Source organism: Nerophis lumbriciformis, linkage group LG03 (genome assembly GCF_033978685.3).
Source record: "Nerophis lumbriciformis linkage group LG03, RoL_Nlum_v2.1, whole genome shotgun sequence".
Classification (NCBI taxonomy): domain Eukaryota; kingdom Metazoa; phylum Chordata; class Actinopteri; order Syngnathiformes; family Syngnathidae; genus Nerophis; species Nerophis lumbriciformis.
The window spans coordinates 17334901-17360877 of record NC_084550.2 but is presented as its reverse complement, the minus strand read 5'-3'; the positions used below and the strand labels follow the sequence as shown (position 1 = coordinate 17360877).

At 38.7% G+C, this 25977-nt stretch overlaps 1 protein-coding gene across 1 annotated transcript in view; it reads right to left on the bottom strand.

Moving 5' to 3' along the window:
• Positions 1-25977, bottom strand: part of jade2 (jade family PHD finger 2) — a 141805-nt gene that overhangs the window by 11197 nt on the left and 104631 nt on the right. The window contains exons 5-12 of the mRNA XM_061934440.1: positions 23028-23161; positions 18304-18515; positions 15802-15969; positions 13519-13635; positions 9451-9798; positions 9212-9376; positions 5992-6109; positions 2067-2212 (exon numbers count right to left, since the gene is read on the bottom strand). Of these exons, the coding sequence (XP_061790424.1) occupies positions 2067-2212; positions 5992-6109; positions 9212-9376; positions 9451-9798; positions 13519-13635; positions 15802-15969; positions 18304-18515; positions 23028-23161 (1408 nt within the window). The remainder of the gene's footprint in view (positions 1-2066; positions 2213-5991; positions 6110-9211; positions 9377-9450; positions 9799-13518; positions 13636-15801; positions 15970-18303; positions 18516-23027; positions 23162-25977) is intronic.

Below are 25977 nucleotides of genomic sequence, written 5' to 3'. Positions count from 1 at the left end.
ACTTTTACTCTGGCAACAACTACTTTTACTCTACCAACAACTACTTTTATTCTACCAACAACTACTTTTACTCTACAACAACTACTTTTACTTTACCAACAACTACTTTTATTCTACCAACAACTACTCTTACTCTACCAACAACTACTCTTACTCTTACTCTACCAACAACTACTCTTACGCTACCAACAACTAATTTTACTGTACCAACAACTACTTTTAATCTACCAACAACTACTTTTATTATACCAACAACTACTTTTACTCTACAACAACTGCTTTTACTTTACCAATAACTACTTTTATTCTACCAACAACTACTCTTACTCTACCAACAACTACTCTTACTCTTCCAACAACTACTCTTACTCTACCAACAACTAATTTTACTCTACCAACAACTACTTTTAATCTACCAACAACTACTTTTATTCTACCAACAACTACTTTTACTCTACAACAACTACTTTTACTCTACCAACAACTACTTTTACTCTACCAACAACTACTTTTACTCTACCAACAACTACTTTTATTCTACCAACAACTACTTTTACTCTACAACAACTACTTTTACTCTACCAACAACTACTTTTACTCTACCAACGACTACTTTTACTCCACCAACAACTACTTTTACTCCACCAACAACTACTTTTACTCTACCAACAACTAATTTTACTCTACCAACAACTACTTTTATTCTACCAACAACTACTTTTACTCTACAACAACTACTTTTACTTTACCAACAACTACTTTTATTCTACCAACAACTACTCTTACTCTACCAACAGCTACTCTTACTCTACCAACAACTCCTCTTACTCTACCAACAACTACTTTTACTCTACCAACAACTACTTTTATTCTACCAACAACTACTTTTACTCTACAACTACTTTTACTCTACAACAACTACTTTTACTCTACCAACAACTACTTTTACTCCACTAAGAACTACTTTTACTCCACTAACAACTACTTTTACTCTACCAACAACTAATTTTATTCTATCAACAACTACTTTTACTCTACCAACAACTACCTTTACTCTACCAACAACTATTTATATTCTACCAACAACTACTTTTACTCCACCAACATCTACTTTAACTCTACCAACATCTACTTTTACTCAACCAACAACTACTTTTATTCTACCAACAACTACTTTTATTCTACCAACAACTACTTTCATTCTACCAACAACTACTCTTACTCGACAACAACTACTTTTACTCTACCAACAACTACTTTTACTATACCAACAACTACTTTTATTCTACCAACAACTACTTTTACAACAACTACTTTTACTCCACTAACAACTACTTTTACTCTACCAACAACTAATTTATTCTATCAACAACTACTTTTACTCTACCAACAACTGCTTTTACTCTACCAACAACTATGTTTACTCTACCAACAACTACGTTTACTCTAACAACAACTACGTTTATTCTACCAACAACTACTTATATTCTACCAACAACTACTTATATTTTACCAACAACTACTTTTACTTTACCAACAACTACTTTTACTCAACCAACAACTACTTTCATTCTACCAACAACTACTTTTACTCGACCAACAACTACTTTTATTCTACCAACAACTACTTTTACTCTACCAACGACTATTTTTACTCTACCAGTAACTACTTTTATTCTACTAACAACTAATTTTACTCTACCAACAACTACTTTTATTCTACCAACTACTTTTATTCTACCAACAACTATTTTTACTCTACCAACTACTTTTATTCTACCAACAACTACTTTTATTCTACCAACTAGTTTTATTCTACCAACTACTTTTAGTCTCCCAACAACTACTTTTATTCTCCCAACAACTACTTTTCCACTCACTACTCTAAAGTGTATAACTTGAGCATCCACGCTGTACACTGACTACTCTAAAGTATATAACTTGAGTATCTAAGCTGTATACAGACTACTCTAAAGTATATAACTTGAGTATCCACGCTGTACACTGACGTCTCTTAAAATATATAACTTGAGTATCCACGCTGTACACTGACTACTCTAAAGTACCTGGTCGGCGAGCAGGCGGCCATGTTTGTCGCGATGCTGGGAAGCCAGAGTCCACTTGCTGAGCACGTCGTCCGCTGTGATCTTCACCGACTGGGCCAGCCAGCTGTCAAACAACGAGTTGTCCAACGGGAAGGACTTGGACAAATCTGAAAGAACAAAAGACAAGCTTATTATTAATAATAATAATTATTATAACTAAAACGCCATCACGGATGTGGCAACCAATCAGGAGGCGAAAAAAGATGTTTGATGATTTGTTGTGAATAATAAAAAACCCTTTGATGAATCATATCAGTGACTTTTCTCAAAGATGAAGAGTTCTTTGTAAAAGTTGCTGTGCTTTGAAATAAAAATAAATAATCGTATAACCAATCATTTCAAACTAATATTCCTCTCCACTGCTGGCTGTAGCACTAATAGAATAAAATAGCAAAGAAAAGAAAAAATAGAAAAGCACAGAAAAATAAATATAAAGAATAAAAAAATAAAAGTGCAAAAAAATTAAAAGAATAAAATAGAAAAGCAAAGAAAAGGACCAGACGGCGGGAGCACATTACACCAGTTTTAAAGTCGCTGCATTGACTCCCTGTCTGCTTCAGGGTCAGGGCTTTAAAAAAAAAAAAAAAAAAAAGGCTAAAGACACAATTTTAGTCAGGCTTTATACTGATCATCTTAAACTCTTATGTTTTCTACTATTTTATTGTGTTGTTTTCTATCTTAGTATTAATTTAATTATTAATATCACTACTATTATTCTCTCAATGTTATGTTGTATTAACTTATTAATGTAATATTTATGTTACATATTTTACAATAGGTTATATTTTAATTTTTTTAGATGGCGTTAATGTGAGTTATTCTTTAGTGTGGACGCCTCAACAGTGGCATATTTTCTCAAATCCTAAGTGCCATGCCATGTTTTCTTCTCTTCTTCTATTTATTTTTTGTACAGCATTTTGTGTTTGCCCCTTGCCTGTGTATGAAAAGTACTATATAAATAAAGTTTGACTGATTGACTGAAAATAAAATATAGAAGAAAAGCAAAGAAATGCACAGAATAGAATATAAAATAAAATAGATAAGCAAAGCAAATAAATGGACCGAATAGAATAAGAAAATAAAAGCAAATAAATGGATGAAATAGAATATAAAATAAAATGATAGCATAAAATAGAATACCGGTAGTTGTTTTTATTTTCTTACAGTGACATTTTGCTGACTCCTCCCCTTTTCGAGGAAAAAAAGATTAAAGTGATTACTCGCAGAGGAAAAATAAACGCGATATAAAAATGGGAATATTTGACTTAACTTCACTTGATGAATAAAAAAAACTAATAATGTAAGATATTAAGCACATGAACACTCATTTCAACTGGAGTTTGAGTCTGCAAAGTGAAAGGTGCTATGATGGGTACTTACTGTGGGTAATGTACGAGGAACTCAATTGAAATGAAAACAGGTTTTTAGGACAAGCTTAGTTTTTTGTTGCAGAAAAAGTGGTAGTAGTATTTTTCGTTTTCAAAGAAGCAAACTATTAAATAAGAAAACAGTTATTTGTGTTTGCATCTTATTTGAACAACAACCTTTTTATTTAAGAACAGCAGCAGATTATATGGATGAACTCTAATATTATAATAGATGGAAAGCCTTTCTTTTGGAAAAATATGTTTGAAAGAGGAATCATTTTTGTCAATATTATCATCAATGAGAATGGTAAAATTATGAAGTATGATGAATTTAGAACTACGTATGGTGATGCTAGTTCAAGCTTTTCATTTAATCAACTAACTGGAGTAATTGGGAAAAGATGGAAACAAATAATTAATTATGGAACTACTAAATTATTAGTTTGTAAACCTCTAATAAGAAATTCTAGTTGGCAAAAAGGAACTAAAATAAATAGAAAAATATATAATTTTTATTTAATAAAGAAATATTTGAAGGCTGCCCAATACAACACATATGGAAAATGGGAGGACTTTTTTGACTGCCTGTTGCCGTGGGATGCCATATTCAAACTAATCTATAAAACTACTATCGATGTGCAAAATCGTTATTTTCAAATTAAAATTATTTATAACTTCTTACCCACGGGGAAAATGTTAAAACTATGGAATATGACAGAGTCAGATGATTGCCGATTTTGTTGTCAGGAGTCTGAATCCACCCTGCATTTGTTTTGGTATTGTCATATTGTGTCTTCGTTTTGGGTGGAAGTTGAAAAAATGTGTTTAAGGATTGGTTTGTTTATGAAGCTTGATGTTATTTTAGGAGAGTTCATTGACAATAAATTTAATTATAGTACTCGGTAAAAGGTTTATTTTTAAAAACAGATATTCACTTAGTATTACTTTCTTTAAAACATTTATTCAGTATTTTTTAACTTTAGAAAGTTACATGGTTGAAAACGATAAACGATAATGATGCCAAAAAACGTAAAAAAAGATGGGAAGTCCTCAAAGGCTTATTTTGAAAGTGTAATTATGTTTATAGATTATATGCTATCTGTTGTTGTGTTCCCTAATTTGAGTGACCTGGACATAATCTGGAGTGTACATAAATGCTTATTTTGAAATTTTAATTTTGTTTATAAATTATATGCAATCTGTTGTGTTCCCTAATTTTTTTTCAGTGTACATGAATGAAGGTGTATGTTGCTGAGCCCGACTTTGACATTATCTGGACTGGACCTGGATTTAAAAACCCTTTAAACAAATCTAATTTCATTGACAACCTGGTCTGGTGAAGATGAGGTCCTTTTTAAAAAAAATAAAAAATAAAATAAGATAAATAAATAAATATTTTCTTGGATAAAAAAGAAAGTAAAACAATATAAAAATAATTACATAAAAAATAGTAATTAATGAAAATGTTAGTGGACCAGCAGCACATACAATAATGTGTGCTTCAGGGACTGTGTCCCTTGCAGACGTGTTGTCTATGTTGTGAGAACCAGAATATTGGTAGCAGAAAGAAACAACCCCTTTTGTGTGAGTGGGTGTGGATGAGTGTGAATGGGGGAGGGAGGTTTTTTGGGTTGATGCACTAGTTGAAAGTGTATCTTGTGTTTTTTCTATGTTGATTTAATTTATAAAAAAAAACAACAACAACAGAATGCAACTTTTTATTTAAACAGCAGTACGCACATTTTTATTTAAAATACGGCAGTATGCACCTTTTTATTTAAAAACACAGCAGTATGCACCTTTTTATTTAAAGAGCACTACGCACCTTTTTATTTAAAGAACAGCAGTACGCACCTTTTTTATTTAAAGAACAGTAGTGTGCACCTTTTTATTTAAAGAACAGCAGTATGCACCTTTTTATTTAAAGAACAGCAGTGTGCCCCTTTTTATTTAACAGCAGTACGCACCTTTTTATTTTAAAGAGCACTACGCACCTTTTTATTTAAAGAGCACTACGCACCTTTTTATTTAAAGAACAGCAGTACGCACCTTTTTTATTTAAAGAACAGCAGTGTGCACCTTTTTATTTAAAGAACAGCAATACGGACCTTTTTATTTGAAGAACAGCAGTGTGCACCTTTTTATTTAAAGAACAGCAATACGAACCTTTTTATTTAAAGAACAGCAGTACGCACCTTTTTATTTAAACAGCAGTATGCACCTTTTTATTTAAAAACAGCAGTACGCACCTTTTTTATTTAAATAACAGCAATATGCACCTTTTTTTATTTAAATCACAGCAATACGCATCTTTTTTATTCAAAAAACAGCAGTACGTACCTTTTTATTTGACGAGAACTGGGGGTGTATTTGTGTTTTGGTGCCAAGATAAAGCAGCGTGTGTTTTGTGTAACAAAGTCAAGAACTCTTTATGGTGGCACCGACGTAAAAAAGACAGAGGCGACTTAGAACTGAGCCCTGGGGGACACCACAGAAGAAATGAAAAGTATCTAGCTTACCTCCAACCAGATCCTCTTCCAGCAGCTGGATCTGCAGGTGGAAGATCTTCTCCTGCAGATCACACAAGCTCAGCTTCATCTTCTCCCTCCTGGTCACCATGTAGCACAGGTTACGCACCTGGGAACGAGACAAGGTGGTGACAACCGCAGCTCACCACTGTCACAAGAAAGGAGTTTCTAAAAGACTTGAAGAGGTCCAGACCGAGTCCGGTAGTTAGCACCTCCAAGTATGTACAATTTGGACTGGACAAACAACACAAACCGTCTGCCCAGGAAGGACTGGTGTAATGTAAGAAATGTAATTTATTTTCTGTATGGGCACGTTAGCCGCGCTAGCAAAGTATGTCAGACTAGAAGAGGGGTGTCAAACTGCTTTTCACTGAGGGCCACTACAACTGTGATGTGGCCCAAATACATGTCATTAATAGTGGTGCCCCACCATGGCAAAATAAAAGCCAACACACCTTAAAAAATGTTTGTTTTTTTTAAAATGTGAAAACAAATTGAAGTAATATATTGTATGAATGGCTATACAATGTATTTTCTATTAATTATGCATTATTGGCCATAAATAGTTCGAAGAACATCTTTATATTGAATAACATGCATCTGAATGGCCGAGGCTGGTTTATCATTAATACCATTAATCAAAGTATTTTGTGCACTGCAAAAAGTCAGTGTTCAAAAATAAGAAAAAAAACTACCAAAAATTTGGGGTATTTTATTTGAACTAAGCAAAATGATCTGCCAATAGAACAAGAAAATTTGGCTTGTCAAGACTTTCCAAAACAAGTCAAATTAGCTAACCTCAATGAACCCAAAAATACCTTAAAATAAGTATATTCTCACTAATAACAAGTGCACATTTCTTGGTAGAAAAAAAAAAGAGACCTTTTTGCTCAATATGTTGAAAAATATTCTTAAATGAAGTAAATGCTAGTGCCATTATCTTGACATAATGATATTACATTTCTTGAAACCAGCAAACTTATACTAAAAACTAATTTATTGTTCTTAATGGAAAGGCAACAAGGCAACTGCTTATTACTCTCGGGGTTTCCTAGCCGCTCAGGCAAATCACATGGTCTAAAAAACGTATTTTTCCATCGATAACATGACATCATCGCGCCAAGTGTGTGCTCTTTCAGTCAATTAGTGCGCATATATACAGCCCGGCCCCCGGCCAACATTTTTTTCATTTTATTTTTTAGGAATTTATCTGAATGTGCATGAACTATTTCTGTTCAAAATTGTTAGAAATGTCACATGTTAAATATTAAATAAATATTAACTGTCAGTTGACTGTACTGTGCCAACTGTACTACTATATGAGTACCTATTTTCTATTGTTTCATTGAAAATAAGACAGCAAAGTCCATTTGGCTGTCATCTGTTTTAATTATGAGACACAATTGTGTCAAAATCATGATTTTTTTTTTTCATGCTTGAAGTAAGAAATGATTACCATATTTTCCGCACTATAAGGCGCACCGGATTATAAGGCGCACCTTCAATGAATGGCCTATTTCTAAACTTTGTTCATATATAAGGCGCACCGCATTATAATGCGCATAGAATAGACGCTACAGTAAAGGCTGGGGTTACGTTATGCATCCCGTAGTTGCGAGACCTTTTGTGGCTCAATATTGGTCCATATATAAGGCGCACCTGATTATAAGGCGCACCGTCAGCTTTTGAGAAAATTTGAGGTTTTTAGGTGCGCCTTATAGTGCGGAAAATACGGTACTTTAAAAAAGTAGTTTTATACTTGTGAGTGTTGATGACACAGCCTTGCAACAGTTGATATTTTAGTTTCAAGCATGTTTTACTCAATATAGGTCATCAAATCTCAGCAACAAGCTGTAATATCTTACTGAGATCATTTAGGACCAAAACCCTTAAAGGGGAACATTATCACCAGACCTATGTAAGCGTCAATATAGACCTTGATGTTGCAGAAAAAAGACCATATATTTTTTTAACCGATTTCCGAACTCTAAATGGGTGAATTTTGGCGTATTAAACGCCTTTCTATTATTCGCTCTCGGAGCGAATAATAACACATCGGGAAGCAATCCGCCATTTTCTTAAACACATTACAAACACCGAGTCAAATCAGCTCTGTTATTTTCTGTTTTTTCGACTGTTTTCCGTACCTTGGAGATATCATGCCTCGTCGGTGTGTTGTCGGAGGGTGTAACAACACGAACAGGGACGGATTCAAGTTGCACCAGTGACCCAAAGATGCAAAAGTGGCAAGAAATTGGACGTTTGTTCCGCACACTTTACCGACGAAAGCTATGCTGCGACAGAGATGGCAAGAATGTGTGGATATCCTGCGACACTCAAAGCAGATGCATTTCCAACGATAAAGTCAATGAAATCTGCCGCCAGACCCCCAGGAAAAGAGTGCGGATGAGGGTATGTCTACAGAATATATTAATTGATGAAAACTGGGCTGTCTGCACTCTCAAAGTGCATGTTGTTGCCAAATGTATTACATATGCTGTAAACCTAGTTCATAGTTGTTAGTTTCCTTTAATGCCAAACAAACACATACCAATCGTTGGTTAGAAGGCGATCGCCAAATTCGTCCTCGCTTTCTCCCGTGTCGCTGGCTGTCGTGTCGTTTTCGCTTGCATACGGTTCAAACCGATATGGCTCAATAGCTTCAGTTTCTTCTTCAATTTCGTTTTCGCTACCTGCCTCCACACTACAACCATCCGTTTCAATACATGCGTAATCTGTTGAATCGCTTAAGCCGCTGAAATCCGAGTCTGAATCCGAGCTAATGTTGCTATAAACTTGCTGTTCTATCCGCCATGTTTGTTTGTATCGGCATCACTATGTGACGTCACAGGAAAATGGACGGGTGTATATAACGATGGTTAAAATCAGGCACTTTGAAGCTTTTTTTTAGGGATATTGCGTGATGGGTAAAATTTTGAAAAAAACTTCGAAAAATAAAATAAGCCACTGGGAACTGATTTTTAATGGTTTTAACCCTTCTGAAATTGTGATAATGTTTCCCTTTAAAACAAGTAAAACACTAACATAAAATCTGCTTAGTGAGAATAATTATCTTATCAGACAGAAAATAAGCAAATATCACCCTTATTTGAGATATTTAATCTTACTTAGATTTCAGTTTTTGCAGTGTGGACATTTACTGGTTGTTATTACTTCCATTTGTGACCAACAGGCAAGAACCTGGACTCACCCTCTCCAGGTCTTGTCGGAGGTGCGTGAAGAGTTTAAGGCGCCTGTAGAGGACGTCCTGCTCCTGCTGGGCCGGGTCGTCCACCTCATCCCTCTTTAAGCTCACGAGAGGCTGGTTGAAGTTGGCCTTCCTCTTCAGCTTCCAGAACTGGTAGAGGAAGTCCACCTTGGAGAAAAAAAGCTATCATTGCTACGCGCGCTTCTGCCAAAAGCCGTTAATGGTTCCGCTCGCCAACGCACCTGCGTGAATGGCACTGCCAGGTTCTCGGCCACCTCGGCGGGGTCCACCAGTTGGTAGAACTCGTCCTCCAGCTCCTGGAGCTTCTGCTTCCTCTGGCTCACCTTGTCCCTCTCCAGCTGGTCTCGCTCAGCTTTCTCTGACGCCGAGACCGGATGCGCCGGCGACACGAGCTCGGACGGCCGGTCGGGTCGGGTCGCCGCTCCGTTGGAGGCGCAGGTGCCGCTGTGCTCCAGACAGAAGGACTTGAAGCGGACTTCGTCGTTGTCGGCCAGGATGGTCCTCATCTCCAGACCGTGGTCGAAGGCGCAGGTCACGTGGAAGGCCACGACACACAAGGGCATGGAACACTGCCAGAAAGGAGACATGACACCATAAAGACCAGTTCACTTTTCCCTGCTGCGAAGCAAGCACTAATTCACATGCATTCTAATTTTGCTTCAACATTTATTTTTCTGCTTCTTCTACAAACCCCGTTTCCATATGAGTTGGGAAATTGTGTTAGATGTAAATATAAACGGAATACAATGATTTGCAAATAATTTTCAACCCATATTCAGTTGAATATGCTACAAAGACAACATATTTGATGTTCAAACTGATAAACTTTTTTTTTTTTTGCAAATAATCATTAACTTTAGAATTTGATGCCAGCAACACGTGACACAGAAGTTGGGAAAGGTGGCAATAAATACTGATAAAGTTGATGAATGCTCATCAAACACTTATTTGGAACATCCCACAGCTGAACAGGCAAATTGGGAACAGGTGGGTGCCATGATTGGGTATAAAAGTAGATTCCAGGAAATGCTCAGTGATTCACAAACAAGGATGGGGCGAGGGTCACCACTTAGTCAACAAATGCGTGAGCAAATTGTTGAACAGTTTAAGAAAAACCTTTCTCAACCAGCTATTGCAAGGAATTTAGGGATTTCACCATCTACGGTCCATAATATCATCAAAGGGTTCAGAGAATCTGGAGAAATCACTGCACGTAAGCAGCTAAGCCCGTGACCTTCGATCCCTCAGGCTGTACTGCATCAACAAGCGACATCAGTGTGTAAAGGATATCACCACATGGCCTCAGGAACACTTCAGAAACCCACTGTCAGTAACTACAGTTGGTCGCTACATCTGTAAGTGCAAGTTAAAACTCTCCTATGCAAGGCGAAAACCGTTTATCAACAACACCCAGAAACGCCGTCGGCTTCGCTGGTCTTGAGGTCATCTAAGATGGACTGATACAAAGTGGAAAAGTGTTCTGTGGTCTGACGAGTCCACATTTCAAATTGTTTTTGGAAACTGTGGAGGTTGTGTCCTCCGGACCAAAGAGGAAAAGAACCATCCGGATTGTTATAGGCGCAAAGTTGAAAAGCCAGCATCTGTGATGGTATGGGGGTGTATACATGGGTAACTTACACATCTGTGAAAGCGCCATTAATGCTGAAAGGTACATACAGGTTTTGGAGCAACATATGTTGCCATCCAAGCAACGTTATCATGGACGCCCCTGCTTATTTCAGCAAGACAATGCCAAGCCACGTGTTACATCAACGTGGCTTCATAGTAAAAGAGTGTAGGTACTCGACTGGCCTGCCTGTAGTCCAGACCTGTCTCCCGTTGAAAATGTGTGGCGCATTATGAAGCCTAAAATACCACAAGGGAAACCCCCGGACTGTTGAACAACTTAAGCTGTACATCAAGCAAGAATGGGAAAGAATTCCACCCGAGAAGCTTAAAAAACGTGCCCCCTCAGTTCCCAAACGTTTACTGAGTGTTGTTAAAAGGAAAGGCCATGTAACACAGTGGTGAACATGCCCTTTCCCAACTACTTTGGCACGTGTTGCAGCCATGAAATTCTAAGTTAATTATTATTTGCAAAAAAAAAAAAAAAAGTTTATGAGTTTGAACATCAAATATGTTGTCTTTGTAGTGCATTCAATTGAATATGGGTTGAAAAGGATTTGCAAATCATTGTATTCCGTTTATATTTACATCTAACACAATTTCCCAACTCATATGGAAACGGGGTTTGTACAATGGTAGATTTTTTTCAGGAAACAGCAGAATGAGGCGACATTACATTACATCTTCTTAGTTTCCTTATTTCTCAACGTCTAAACATTCAGTACATTCAGGACTTATATTGCTAAATGCTAGCATGTAAGCAATTAGCATTTTAACGTACTAGCTATTTTACTCATATAAAAATACAAATACTGTATATACCAGATAGGATGTAGGAACTTTATAGACCTGCCTTGCCACTTTTGGTATTTCCTCCTATCTGGTCAGGTGCTAGCATGCTATATACTAGTAATTTAGCAAGTTTTGTACGTTTAAAACCTAAAAATCTTGGATTTTGATACTTGGCACTATCTTAGAAGTATGCCAACTTTTCCTATGTCATTATGCCAGCTTAAAAGTATGCGAACTTGTTCTATGTTAGCATGCTTATTTCAGCATGTTAATGTGCATGTCTGTTGCTGGTGTGAAAGCATGGAATTGTCTAAAGAAAGACTTAAAAAGTTGCAAGAATATTTTTGAATTTAAAAAGAGTTACAAAAAGAGACAACTGGTATTATATCAAACTGATTTTTGATTATGATTGGATGTGTCAATGTGAAAATGCTTACACGAAAAGTAAAATGTTGGAGTTCGGGTGTTGTTTGAGGGAACAGTGATAAAGTCATCTAAAATAATTTGTGTTAGAAAAGATAAATATAAGAATATTATTCTTCCATCTGCTCCTTTCTGATCATGGAAATGTACAAGAAACCAAAAAAAACAATGAAAGTATGAATTGTATGTGGCTTGTATATATGCATTTTCATGAAAGGAATACAAAGAAATGTGCATTTTTTATTATTTTATTTGTTTAAACCTAAAAATCATGGCTTTTGATATTTGGCGCCATCTTAGAAGTATGCTTACTTTAACTATGTTATCAGGCTAACATTAGAATGCTAGCATTTTAGCTAATTTATTTGTTTAAACCTAAAAATCATGGCTTTTGATATTTGGCGCCATCTTAGAAGTATGCTTACTTTAACTATGTTATCAGGCTAACATTAGAATGCTAGCATTTTAGCTAATTTATTTGTTTAAACCTAAAAATCATGGCTTTTGATACTTGGCGCCATCTTAGAAGTATGCTTACTTTAACTATGTTATCAGGCTAACATAAGAATGCTAGCGTTTTATGCTAGCATTTTAGCTAATTTATTTGTTTGAACCTAAAAATCATGGCTTTTGATACTTGGCGCCATCTTAGAAGCATGCTTACTTTAATTATGTTATCAGGCTAACATTAGAATGCTAGCATTTTAGCTAATTTATTTGTTTAAACCTAAAAATCTTGGCTTTTGATACTTGGCGCCATCTTAGAAGTATGCTTACTTTAACTACCGTATGTTATCAGGCTAAAATTAGAATGCTAGCATTTTAGCTAATTTATTTGTTTAAACCTAAAAATCATGGCTTTTGATACTTGGCGCCATCTTAGAAGTATGCTTACTTTAACTATGTTATCAGGCTAACATTAGAATGCTAGCATTTTAGCTAATCTATTTGTTTAAACCTAAAAATCATGGCTTTTGGTATTTGGCGCCATCTTAGAAGTATGCTTACTTTTCCTATGTTAACAGGCTAATGTTAGCAAGCTAGCCTTTTATGCTCGCATTTTAGCTAATTTATTTGTTTAAACCTAAAAATCATGGCTTTTGATACTTGGCAACATCTTAGAAGTACGCTAACTTTTCCGATGTTATCATGCTAACAGTCTAGCTAGTTTTGATCATTTAAACCTAAAGTCGGGATTTTGATACTTTTGGCCAAGTAGGGACAAGCGGTAGAAGATGGATGAATGGATGCTAATGGTTCCTATTATAACATGTTAACATTAGCATGCAAACATTTTATGCTAGCTTTTTAGCTTCAGTCAACCTCGGCCCAGAGGTTCACATCACAGATAGCAGGCCCATCAAAATTTCCGCAGGATTTTTTTTAGTTTCTTACTACTGTATCGTGTTTTTCACTGTACTAAAGTGAAGTGTGGTGCTAGCTCGCACCTGTATGCAGGTTCCTGTGTGCTCGCCACACAAGCTGCAGGACAGAGCCCACCGACTGGCGGGGATGTGGGAGACCTTGGTGATAGGCTCCATCTTCTCTGGACATCCTATACTCACCTGTAACACATAGCAACATACTGTAATCAAAAACTGTAGTTAATCCTGTCCTGCTACACCATAAATATAAATACTGTATTCAGGGATGGGCACCTTTCACACTTGAATCCCAGGTACTTAGGAATCCATACCGCTACTCAACAGTTACAATTTCCTGTACTTTTGTGTGTGTTCATGTGTTAATAAATATTCATTAGTTTAATAATAAAATCCAATTAAAATAATGTTACATTTATCTGCGATGTCCAGTTGTTATATTTAGTTTTCTTACACTTTTGAGTATCATTTGCGAGTATGCATTCATTTCAGTTTGTCCTCTGTGTTTTGCTGTAGCCAGGAAGTAGTCTTTGCCATAAAGATGAATGTGGAAGTCTTGTCTTTTGATGAGTCCTGCAAAGTGTTTATACTGTAAATATTGTACTTACTACACATCATCTGTTTGATTTAGAGGAGTCCGCAGTCCGATATTATCGGCCGATAAATGCTTTAAAATGTAATATCGGAAATTATCGGTATCGGTTTCAAAAAGTAAAATTTATGACTTTTTAAAACGCCGCTGTGTACACGGACGTAGGGAGAAGTACAGAGCGCCAATAAACCTTAAAGGCACTGCCTTTGCGTGCCGGCCCAGTCACATAATATCTATGGATTTTCACACACACAAGTGAAGGCAAATCATACTTGGTCAACAGCCATACAGGTCACACTGAGGGTGGCCATATAAACAATTTTAAAACTGTTACAAATATGCACCACACTGTGAACCCACACCAAAAAAGAATGACAAACACATTTCGGGAGAACATCCGCACCGTAACACAACATAAACACAACAGAACAAATACCCAGAACCCCTTGCAGCACTAACTCTTCCGGGACGCTACAATATACACCCCCCGCTACCCCAACCCCTCCCCCCAACCCCGCCCACCTCAACCTCCTCATGGTCTCTCAGGTAGAGCATGTCCCAAATTCCAAGCTGCTGTTTTGAGGCATGTTAAAAAAATAATGCACTTTGTGACTTCAATAATAAATATGGCAGTGCCATGTTGGCATTTTTTTCCATAATTTGAGTTGATTTATTTTGGAAAACCTTGTTACATTGTTTGATGCATCCAGCGGGGCATCACAACAAAATTAGGCATAATAATGTGTTCATTCTATGACTGTATATATCGGTATCGGTTGATATCGGAATCGGTAATTAAGAGTTGGACAATATCGGAATATCGGGGAAAAAAGCCATTATCGGACATCTCTAGTTTGATAGTAACGTTGTCGTTAGGGGAAGGAGGTGTTGAAATTGCGAATGCTAATCAGTAGCATGTGTATGGCATATCCAATGTAAATTAGCATCGAGCTAGCACATTTTTAATAGTGCAATCTTACTTTTGAGCGCTTTCTATCAGACATGTTGGCTTTGTTTGCATGGAAAATTACACAATTAATTAGAGACAGTTTACTACGAATACCCTTGTTTGCCTGCCAAGTGTTTGAGTCTGTAACCTGACATGGCATCACATGTAACAAAGCTCTCGAAAAATAAAATATTTTATGTTAATTGGTATCAGGTTTCGGGCTTCACGGTGGCAGAGGGGTTAGTGCATCTGCCTCACAATACGAAGGTCCTGAGTAGTCTTGGGTTCAATCCCGGGCTCGGGATCTTTCTGTGTGGAGTTTGCATGTTCTCCCCGTAACTGCGTGGGTTCCCTCCGGGTACTCCGGCTTCCTCCCACCTCCAAAGACATGCACCTGGGGATAAGTTGATTGGCAACACTAAATTGGCCCTAGTGTGTGGATGTGAGTGTGAATGTTGTCTGTCTATCTGTGTTGGCCCTGCGATGAGGTGGCGACTTGTCCAGGGTGTACCCCGCCTTCCGCCCGATTGTAGCTGAGATAGGCTCCAGCGCCCCCCGCGACCCCAAAGGGAATAAGCGGTAGAAAATGGATGGATGGATGGTATCAGGTAGTACCGACAGAATTTGGATGGTACTTATAAAAGTAGCTTATTGGGTACCCATCCCTAGGCATACATAAATGTATCATGCTTCACATGGTACATTTTGACACCCCTATTTCAAATAGCTAAAAACTATTCTAATGTGTGGAAAAAGTTTGACATCCTAGCAAATATTTGTGATATAGACTGACGAAAAGCCCGCTCACCTCAGGGATCCATAAGGCACAGCTGACGTGGACCCACTTGGTTCCACTGCGGGTGGGCTTGAGGGCGCCGCCTCTCTTGGGGCACAGCAGACACTTGGGCTGGACGCCAAGGGCGCACATCCGACACAACCAGTTGCCCTGCGGCACCTTCAGGATGCCGTAACATGCCTAGCACACAGAACCAATGTTAGACTATTCATATGATGGCACTAGGGCTGCATGATTACCGTATTTTCCGGACCATAGGGCGCACCGGATTATAAGGTGCACTGCCGATGAATGGTCTATTTTGGAGCTTTTTTCATATATGAGGCGGACCAGATTATAGAGCACATTAAAGGAGTCATATTATTATAATTTTTTTTCTAAATGTAAAACACTTCCTTGTGGTCCACATAACATGTAATGGTGGTTCTTTGGTCAAAATGTTGCATAGATTATGTTTTACAGCACATTTTAAGGACTTATGCAGATCCCAAATACAGATCAGCAGGTACCAGAAGGTAAGAAAAGTGGCTTTTGCATAATATTGCGGGGAAAAAAGGCCAGATAATTTATCCTACCTTATACACACACCATAATAATACTTGTATGTTGAAGCACAGTACAATGCATCAAGAGGTGCGGCTTCATAGCTTACCAAAGTCGCACTAAAACATTTTGATAGATTTTTGAGCGCCGTGTGTAATGTTCTACATTTTCAATGGAACATATAAAATGTTGGTGTTGTTTGCTTGAGTCACATTGCCATCATAGTGCAGTCTACACATATCTCTTATGTGTGACTGCCATCTACTGGTCACCCTTATCATTGCACCATGTACCAAATAAAATTGCTTCGATTTTACGGTGTTTAACTGTTGCTATTTAACAATTGCGTGCCAAAGTTTAGACATTTTTGGATACGACATGCAGTATCATTTATGTTCTTACTGTATTTAAACACTGAAATATTCACCACATACTTTTTCCACTTGCTCTGATCTTGCTATCCCGCTATGTGATTACCTTTTTCTGACCTTAAATCGCCCGAGGTCAGAGTTTACCAGGGACATGGTGAAAAAGTCAATGTAGACTAACGGATACAGATATTTAACAGATATGGAGCATTTCAGGCTCATTTTTAATAGTTCACTTGAAGGAACATGTTGCAGAAGGCCATGTTGTGAGTTGACCAGTGAAAGGTTGTACAAACTCTTTCAAGTTAAAATCCTCATGTCTCGGAAACACAGGCATTTTGCAGATACTAGTATTGGTGTCAGGGCAGCACGGTGCAGCAGTGGTTAGCACACGTGCCGCAATGTGACAAGGCCCTGGGTTCGATTCCCGGGCTAGGGGTGTTTCTGTGTGGCGTTTGCATGTTCTCCTAATGACTGTGTGGGTTCTCTCCGGGTACTCCGGCCTCCTCCCACCTCCAATGACATGCACCTGATTGGCAACACTAAAATTGGGAATAATTTGTTTCACGGTGAATTCCTGGCAAGCACAGCTGCCAGTATTTTACAGTAAATTCTATAGATTTTTTTTAAACAGATTAACAATATATCCGTTTTTTTCACAGTAATCAACCGTTAGCAAAAACAGTTATTACTGTAAAATTAACGGATTCAACATCAACATACCGTAATGTCCTATACATCGTGAATGTATTTTTTACATTGAATTCCTGGCAACCACAGTTGCCTGTATTTTACTGTAAATTGTGCTTTTTTTTTTTTTTTTTTTTATAAACCTATGTTTAAGTAAATAAAAAAAAGCGTGTTTCTGCAGAAAGTGTAACAGTAGGCGTGCTTGGATGAGTTAGGTGTGGAAGAACAAATCCTGAGAAATGAATTCAAAGTTGCACTGCAAAAAGTCAGTGTTCAAAAACAAGAAAAAAAAAACCACAAAAATTTGGGATATTTTATTTGAACTAAGCAAAATTATATGCCAATAGAACAAGAAAATTTGGCTTGTCAAGACTTTCCAAAACTAGTAAAATTAGCTAACCTCAATGAACCCAAAAATACCTTAAAATAAGTGTATTCTCACTAATAACAAGTGCACTTTTCTTGTTAGACAAAAAACAAAAAAAAACTTTTTGCTCAATATGTTGAAAAATATTCTTAAATTAAGTAAATGCTAGTGCCATTATCTTGACATAATGATATGCGCTCGGCATCATGATTTTTTTCTTAATGCTTGAAGTAAGAAATTATTACTTCAAAAAAGTAGTTTTATACTTGAGTGTTGATGACACAGCTTTGCAACACTTGATATTCTAGTTTCAAGCATGTTTTACTCAATATAGGTCATCAAATCTCAGCAACAAGCTGTAATATCTTACTGAGATCATTTAGGACCAAAACTCTTAAAACAAGTAAAACACTCTAACATAAAATCTGCTTAGTGAGAAGAATGATCTCATCAGACAGAAAATAAGCAAATATCACCCTTATTTGAGATATTTCATCTTACTTAGATTTCAGTTTTTGCAGTGTGCAAGTTGAAATCCCGACCAACCTGATGCACGCAGACGTTGCACTTGTCACAGAAGACCATCTCGTTACCGTCCTCGCCCTCGGGCGAACGGCACACATCGCACACCACGTCCTCGTCGTACTCGATGCCGAGACCCTCCTCTGCCTCAATGGCCTGCTGCATCTTCTCCTCGCACACGCGCTCAAACTCCACCAGGACCACCTCCATCGTCAGCTCGTCCAGCTCTGGTTGGGCTGCAAAAAACAAATCACATCTATTTGACTTATTACAATTACCGTATTTTTCAGACTAAAAGGCGCATTTAAAATCCTTTCCTTTTTTTCTCAAAACTCGACAGTGCGCCTTATAGCCCGGTGCGCCTAATGTACAGAATCATTTTGGTTGTGCTTACCGACCGCGAAGCTATTTTATTTGGTACACGGTGAAATGATAAGTGTGACCAGTAGATGGCGGTCACACATAAGAGATATGTGTAGACTGCAATATGATGGCAATCACACATAAGAGATACGTGTAGACAGCAATATGACTCAAGTAAACAACACCAACATGTTATATGTTCCATTGTAAATAAAAAACATTACACGCAGCGCTCAAAAATCTATCGAAAAGTTTTAGTACGACTTTGGTAAGCTATGAAGCCGCACCGCTTGATGGATTGGACTGTGCTTCAACAAACGAGTATTATTACTGTGTGTGTATAAGGTAAGACATATTATCTGGCGTTTTTTTCCGCAATATTATGCAAGAGCCACTTTTCTTACCTTTTGGTACCGGCTGATCTGTATTTGGGATCTACATAAATTCTGAAAAATTGTGCGCGTCCGCCTTCGTAGTCTGTAGTTGATAAGCTTCTTCTTTTTCACTATTTTCTTGTTATGGGACATTCATGCTCCGCTGTTTTGTAATATAAAGTAACGTAAAGTTCTTACTTATATCTGTCAGTAAACTTGCCATGAAAGCGCTAACACATACCGGTGTAGTGAGTTGACATTATTCCGGTTGGACGGTTTTTCACGGGACACATTTCCTCCGTTGTTGTTCCACTGGTGAGCCATGGATGAGGAGATGCTGCTTCGTTATTGATTTAAGTAAAGTCTGAATGTCATTAAAACAGTTAGCTCCATCTTTTGACACTTCTTCCACCCCCGTCCTTGCACGCTACACCGCTACAACAAATATAAAAGAGAAAAGACGCTGCCAAAGGTGAGCCACGTAAATAAGACTGCCTACAAAACGGCGCATCCTGAAGTGACTGTCAGAAAGTGGCTTGAAGATGATCTGTAAAACATCATCTATGCATATTTTTTTACCAAATAACCACAGTTACATGTTATGTAGACCACTGGGAAGTGCTTTCAATTTAGAAAAATAAAATAAAAAGACTCCTTTAATGCGCCTTATAATCCATTGCGCCTTTTGTATGAAAATAGACCTAAATAGACCCATTCATCGGCAGTGCGCCTTATAATCCGGTGCGCCCTATGGTCCGGAAAATACGGTATTATTATTGTACTCATTAGAATTATGAAGATTATATTATTTAGCAGTTATTTGCGATGTCGTGAGTGCACACAAATGCAGAGTATGCGCTGCTTTTGTCCAATGCCAACAACTTGCCAGCACATTTTGGACAATCAGCATCATTTTCACTAATTAACGCGCACGTCAACATTATAATCAAAACTTCTATTTGTTTCTTGTGTAGACCACGCAGGAACAACAACATGCAACAATAAATCAACTATTCATTGATCAAACCACACAACTATTGAAGCTCACACCTACTTCCTGTTCCTGTCTACACCGCTAAGATTTCTGGGTAACGTCGTATACAAAAATTAAGCCAACATTTATTCATCCAGGGTAAGACAATTAAGAAAATAATTTCATTTGCAATGCTGACCGAGCGAAGAGGCAGCATTTACATGTTCGATGTGTTGAAGTGTGATGATGTTCTCGCATCGTATCTCATTTACCAACAAAAATCTCCGCAGTTCACAAATGCTCTTAACGTGCGGTGGTAAAAGTCTTGGAACATCAATGAATGTTTGAGATGGACAGAGACTTTTCAAGTGTAAAACATACACGGAGAATGTCCGCAACTTGTGAACGCCAGAGCAGACAGCACAAAATAAGGAAGCCTTTTGTGATGTTTCTTTCTATAATCATAATACATTTTGCAAATATCCCTTGGACACTATATTGCCAAAAGTATTTGGCCACCCATCCTAATGATCAGATTCAGGTGTCCTAATCACGTGGCCCGGCCACAGGTGTATAAAATCAAGCTCTTAGGCATGGTGACTCTTTCTACAAACATTTGTGAAAGAATGGGCCGCGCTCAGGAGCTCAGTGATTTCCAGCGTGGAACTGTCGTAGCATGCCACCTGTGCAACAAATCCAGTCGTGAAATTTCCTCGCTCCTAAATATTCCAAAGTCAACTGTCGGCTTTATTATAAGAAAATGGAAGAGTTTGGGAACAACAGCAACTCAGCCACCAAGTGGTAGGCCACGTAAACTGACAGAGAGGGGTCAGCGGTCGCCGACTTTCTGCACAGTCAGTTGCTACAGAGCTCCAAACTTCATGTGACCTTCCAATTAGCCCACGTACAGTACGCAGAGAGCTTCATGGAATGGGTTTCCATGGCCGAGCAGCTGCATCTAAGCCATACATCACCAAGTCCAATGCAAAGCGTGGGATGCAGTGGTGTAAAGCATGTCGCCACTGGACTCTCGAGCAGCAGAGACGCGTTCCCTGGAGTGATGACTCACGCTTTTCCATCTGGCAATCTGATGGACAAGTCTGGGTTTGGAGGTTGCCAGGAGAACGGTACTGAATTGTGCCGAGTGTGAAATTTGGTGGAGGAGGAATTATGGCGTGGAGTTGTTTTTCAGGAGTTGGGCTTGGCCCCTTAGTTCCAGTGAAAGGAATTTTGAATGCTCCAGGATACCAAAACATTTTGGACAATTCCATACTCCCAACCTTGTGGGAACAGTTTGGAGCGGGCCCCTTCCTCTTCCAACATGACTGTGCACCAGTGCACAAAGCAAGGTCCATAAAGACATAGATGACAGAGTCTGGTGTGGATGAACCTGACTGGCCTGCACAGAGTCCTGACCTGAACCTGATAGAACACCTTTGGGATGAATTAGAACGGAGACTGAGAGCCAGGCCTTCAGTGTGTGAACTCACCAATGCGCTTTTGAAAGAATGGTCGAAAATTCCTATAAACACACTCTGCAACCTTGTGGACAGCATTCTCAGAAGAGTTGAAGCTGTAATAGCTGCAAAAGGTGGACCGACACCATATTGAACCCTATGGGTTAGGAATGGGATGGCACTTCAAGTTCATATGTGAGTCAAGGCAGGTGGCAATATACTTTTGGCAATGTAGTCTATATCGCTATTAATTGGTTCCAGACACGACCACAAGAAATACATTTCCACAAAGCGGGAATCATTAATTATGAATCAAATATTTTCATAGTTAAAGCATATAAAACTTGTCTAATGCCTTCTAGATGCGTTTTTTAACATTAAAAAAGCAACATCAAGATGAAAAAACATGCTTTAGTCACCTTTACACCGATATAGTAATGCTGCCTGAGGCTCAGCCAATCAGTGGCCACCATATTTAACAACACGCTCTGATTGGTTTGGTGTCATTTAGTGGCCAATTCTACTGTAGTATGGTCAGGGGCGCCGAAAAGGGGGGGTAAAGGAGACGGATTCTAGGGGCCCATGATGGAGGGGGGCCCAGAGAGGCCCCTAATGATGATGAAATTATAATACAGAAAAAATAATGACACTGTGTTGGGGGCCCTGTAAAGATTCTTTTCATGGGGCCCAAAATCCCTAGCGGCGCCCCTGAGTATGGTTATGGTTTGAGTTGATTTCTAACATGCATACAATTACAACATGATACACCACTTGATATTTGTACTTCATTTAGCCATTTTCATGCTTGAAAATGATAACGTTAGGGCACAAATGTTGTAGAACGTTTTTTTTAAATGACGCGCCAATATTTGAAGCGCTATGTAGTGAGGTGTGACTGTATTACCGGCACTTCTAATTAATTAAAACAATACAGTAATTTTAAAATGATTAGACTTAGACTTAGACAAACTTTAATGATCCAAAAGGGAAATTGTTCCACACAGTAGCTCAGTTACAATGATGGAAAGTGTAAGGATGTGGAAAGGACAATGCAGGTATAAATAGACTAAATATAGCGATATAAAATATAACATATATACGTAATATTTACATAATATATGTAAAGTATATTATATATACTGATATATTATATTACATTATGTCTATATCATATATACAATATATAACAATTATTTATTTTTTTGTTTATTATGTGCTTTTACTGCCATCTAGTGTCTACTTTGAAATATGTCTGCTATACAACGAGTAAAACATCAATGCAGGATTTGTTTTACAATTTGTGCTGAAATCCTGCCTGCATTTGCTGAGGTTAAGGTTACAAGGAACACTTAAAACACTGATTAAAAAGTCATAAAAATGTACCCAATGTTATTGAAAAGAAATAGGTCTAAAAAAAAATGGTAACATTTGCCACAGTTTTCTGGAAAATAAAATAAAAAAAATCACAAAAAAAGGAAGGACTTATTCATATTTAAAATGATTAGTACTATCAGCTAATAGAACGTTAGCCCGATGCTAACAGTCAAATCAGGGAATAGGGGCAAAGGTCGTGGCACTCACCCATGTGACTGAACTCTTGGTTGGCGAGGTCCAGCCAGGACACGTCGGTGTCGTCCAGGTCGTAGCAGCTGTACAGTGGGCCTGGCGCAGGCCGGGGCGAGGGGGTGAGCACAGCTGTCGACTCTGGCAGTAGCCTGCAACCAAAAAGCGTAGCGATAAAAATGACGCAGACCAGACCCTTAGCGACCCTCTTAAATAAATCTCTTTCTTTTTGTTCTCCCATCGATGCATTTCAAAATGTTACGAGTTTTTAATCTGAGAATCCAATAAGAGTCTCCTCTTCATTCCAGTTGTTGCTTATGTTTTTATAGAAAGTATCTGTTCCTGGGTTCTATCCCGCCCGCTGAGACTGGCGCGTCCGCAATACAAAGGGTCCTCTATACGGCACTCTAGAGATCTGGTTTTCTATCGCGTAATCTAGGTGTGTTACTCCAACTTTTCAAAAGCCAAACACAATCAGATTAATGTGTTTCCATGGGTTGCAGAATGCTTCTTTTGAGCCGAATTATTTTAAAAAATCGGACTAATTTAGTGCACGGAAACGTGGTTACTGTGATTATTTTACGGAAAAGCTCGGATGGTTGGATACCTGCCAGAACAAAACGGTTGTCGTTTGGAGAGGGACGTTGACATCCAGTCACGATACACAAAGTGTCGTTTATAGATCTGTCAATGAGACGAGCGTGAGTCCTGCGACATTGAGAAGGGGCGCAGTATTTGGTAGACTAAAGCGTAGCGTTAAAAACGACGCAGACCAGACATTCTTCTTTGTGTGGGAAGTAATGGTTCCAGTCGAGGTGTGTACCATCCTTTCGATCAGTAGGCCAGCTACTTAGCTACTTATCAAAGGACCAAGTCCAGGTGATCTACCTCATATTTACAGTAGTAGGGGCGGCATGGCGTAGTGGGTAGAGCAACCGTGCCAGAAACCTGAGGGTTGCAGGTTCGCTCCCCGCCTCTTACCATCCAAAAAATCGCTGCCGTTGTGTCCTTGGGCGGGACACTTCACCCTTTGCCCCCGGTGCCACTCACACCGGTGAATTGAATGATGAATGATAGGTGGTGGTCGGAGGGGCCGTTGGCGCAAATTGCAGCCACGCTTCCGTCAGTCTACCCCAGGGCAGCTGTGGCTATGAAAGTAGCTTACCACCACCAGGTGTGAATGAATGATGGGTTCTACATGTAAAGCGACTTTGGGTACTTAGAAAAGCGCTATACAAATCCCAGTTATTATTATTATTATTATTACAGTATATAAACATAAAGCTAGCTTTTGTACGCTGGTTTTCGGAGACCTTCATTTTGTTAACGCAGGCAGGATGGGCCAGCACTTTTATTGAGAACACGGGAACTGTACGGTCGTTTTTTATACTTTTGATGGCAAGTTCAAAGTCTGTGTTGAAATAAAAAGTGTTTCTGGCATCCCTGCCTGTCAGATTTTTCTTCAAACTGAGCTTGTAGCAGCCAGCAGTCATCTCATAAGACCCTCGGTTGCCGTGTATGTCAATCAAGTGAGGAATGAGACATCGTAGGGAAGATCGATGATAGGTAAGACCACAGGACCGTCATCAACTGCTTATAGACCATGTACCGCATTTGGAAGACTGTAAAGGAGGAAAGATGATATGAGGTTTGTTCTTCTGCTCCAGTCTCACAGACCACTGTTGGAGTTCAACGCCAGTTCGAAGGCGTTCTTCTTCCACTCCATGTTCCATTCTAACATTAACCCTCTTACACTCCATGTTCCATCCTAACACTAACCCTCTTCCGCTCTATGTTCCATACTAACATTAACCCTCTTCCAATCCATGTTCCATCCTAATACTAACCCTCTTCAACTCCAACTGTCATCATAACCCTAACCCTTCTTCCACTCCATATTCTATCCTAACCCTAAACTCAACACTGACTCTTCTTCCCCTACATGTTCCATCCTAACATTATCCCTCTTCCACTCCGCATTCCATACTAACATTAACCCTCTTCCAAACCATGTTCCATCCTATCACTAACCCTCGTCCACTCCAATTTTCATCATAACCCTAACCTTTCTTCCACTGCATGTTCAATCCTAACCCAAACACCCACCCTGACTCTTCTTTCTCTCCATGTTCCATCCTAACAGTATCCCTCTTTTATTCCATGTTACATCCTAACATGAACACTTTTTCCACTCCATGTTCCATCGTAACTCATGTTCCATCCTAAAACTAACCTCAACCCTACCTCTCTTCCCCTTCATGTTTCATCCGAACACTAACCTCAACCCTAACCATCTTCCCCTCCATGTTCCATCCAAACACTAACCCTCTTCCACTCCATGTTCTATCCTAACACTAACCCTCTTCCACTCCATGTTCCATCCTAACCCTAACCCTCTTCCACTCCATGTTCCATCCTAACACTAACCCTCTTCCACTTCATGTTCCATCCTAACCCTAACCCTCTTCCACTCCATGTTCTATCCTAACACTAACCCTCTTCCACTCCATGTTCCATCCTAACCCTAACCCTCTTCCACTCCATGTTCTATCCTAACACTAACCCTCTTCCACTCCATGTTCTATCCTAACACTAACCCTCTTCCACTCCATGTTCCATCCTAACACTAACCCTCTTCCACTCCATGTTCCATCCTAACCCTAACCCTCTTCCACTCCATGTTCTGTCCTAACACTAACCCTCTTCCACTCCATGTTCCTTCCTAACACTAACCCTCTTCCACTCCATGTTCCTTCCTAACACTAACCCTCTTCCACTCCATGTTTCATCCTAACACTAACCCTCTTCCACTCCATGTTCCATCCTAACACTAACCCTCTTCCACTCCATGTTCCATCCTAACACTAACCCTCTTCCACTCCATGTTCCATCCTAACCTTAACCCTCTTCCACTCCATGTTCTATCCTAACACTAACCCTCTTCCACTCCATGTTCCATCCTAACACT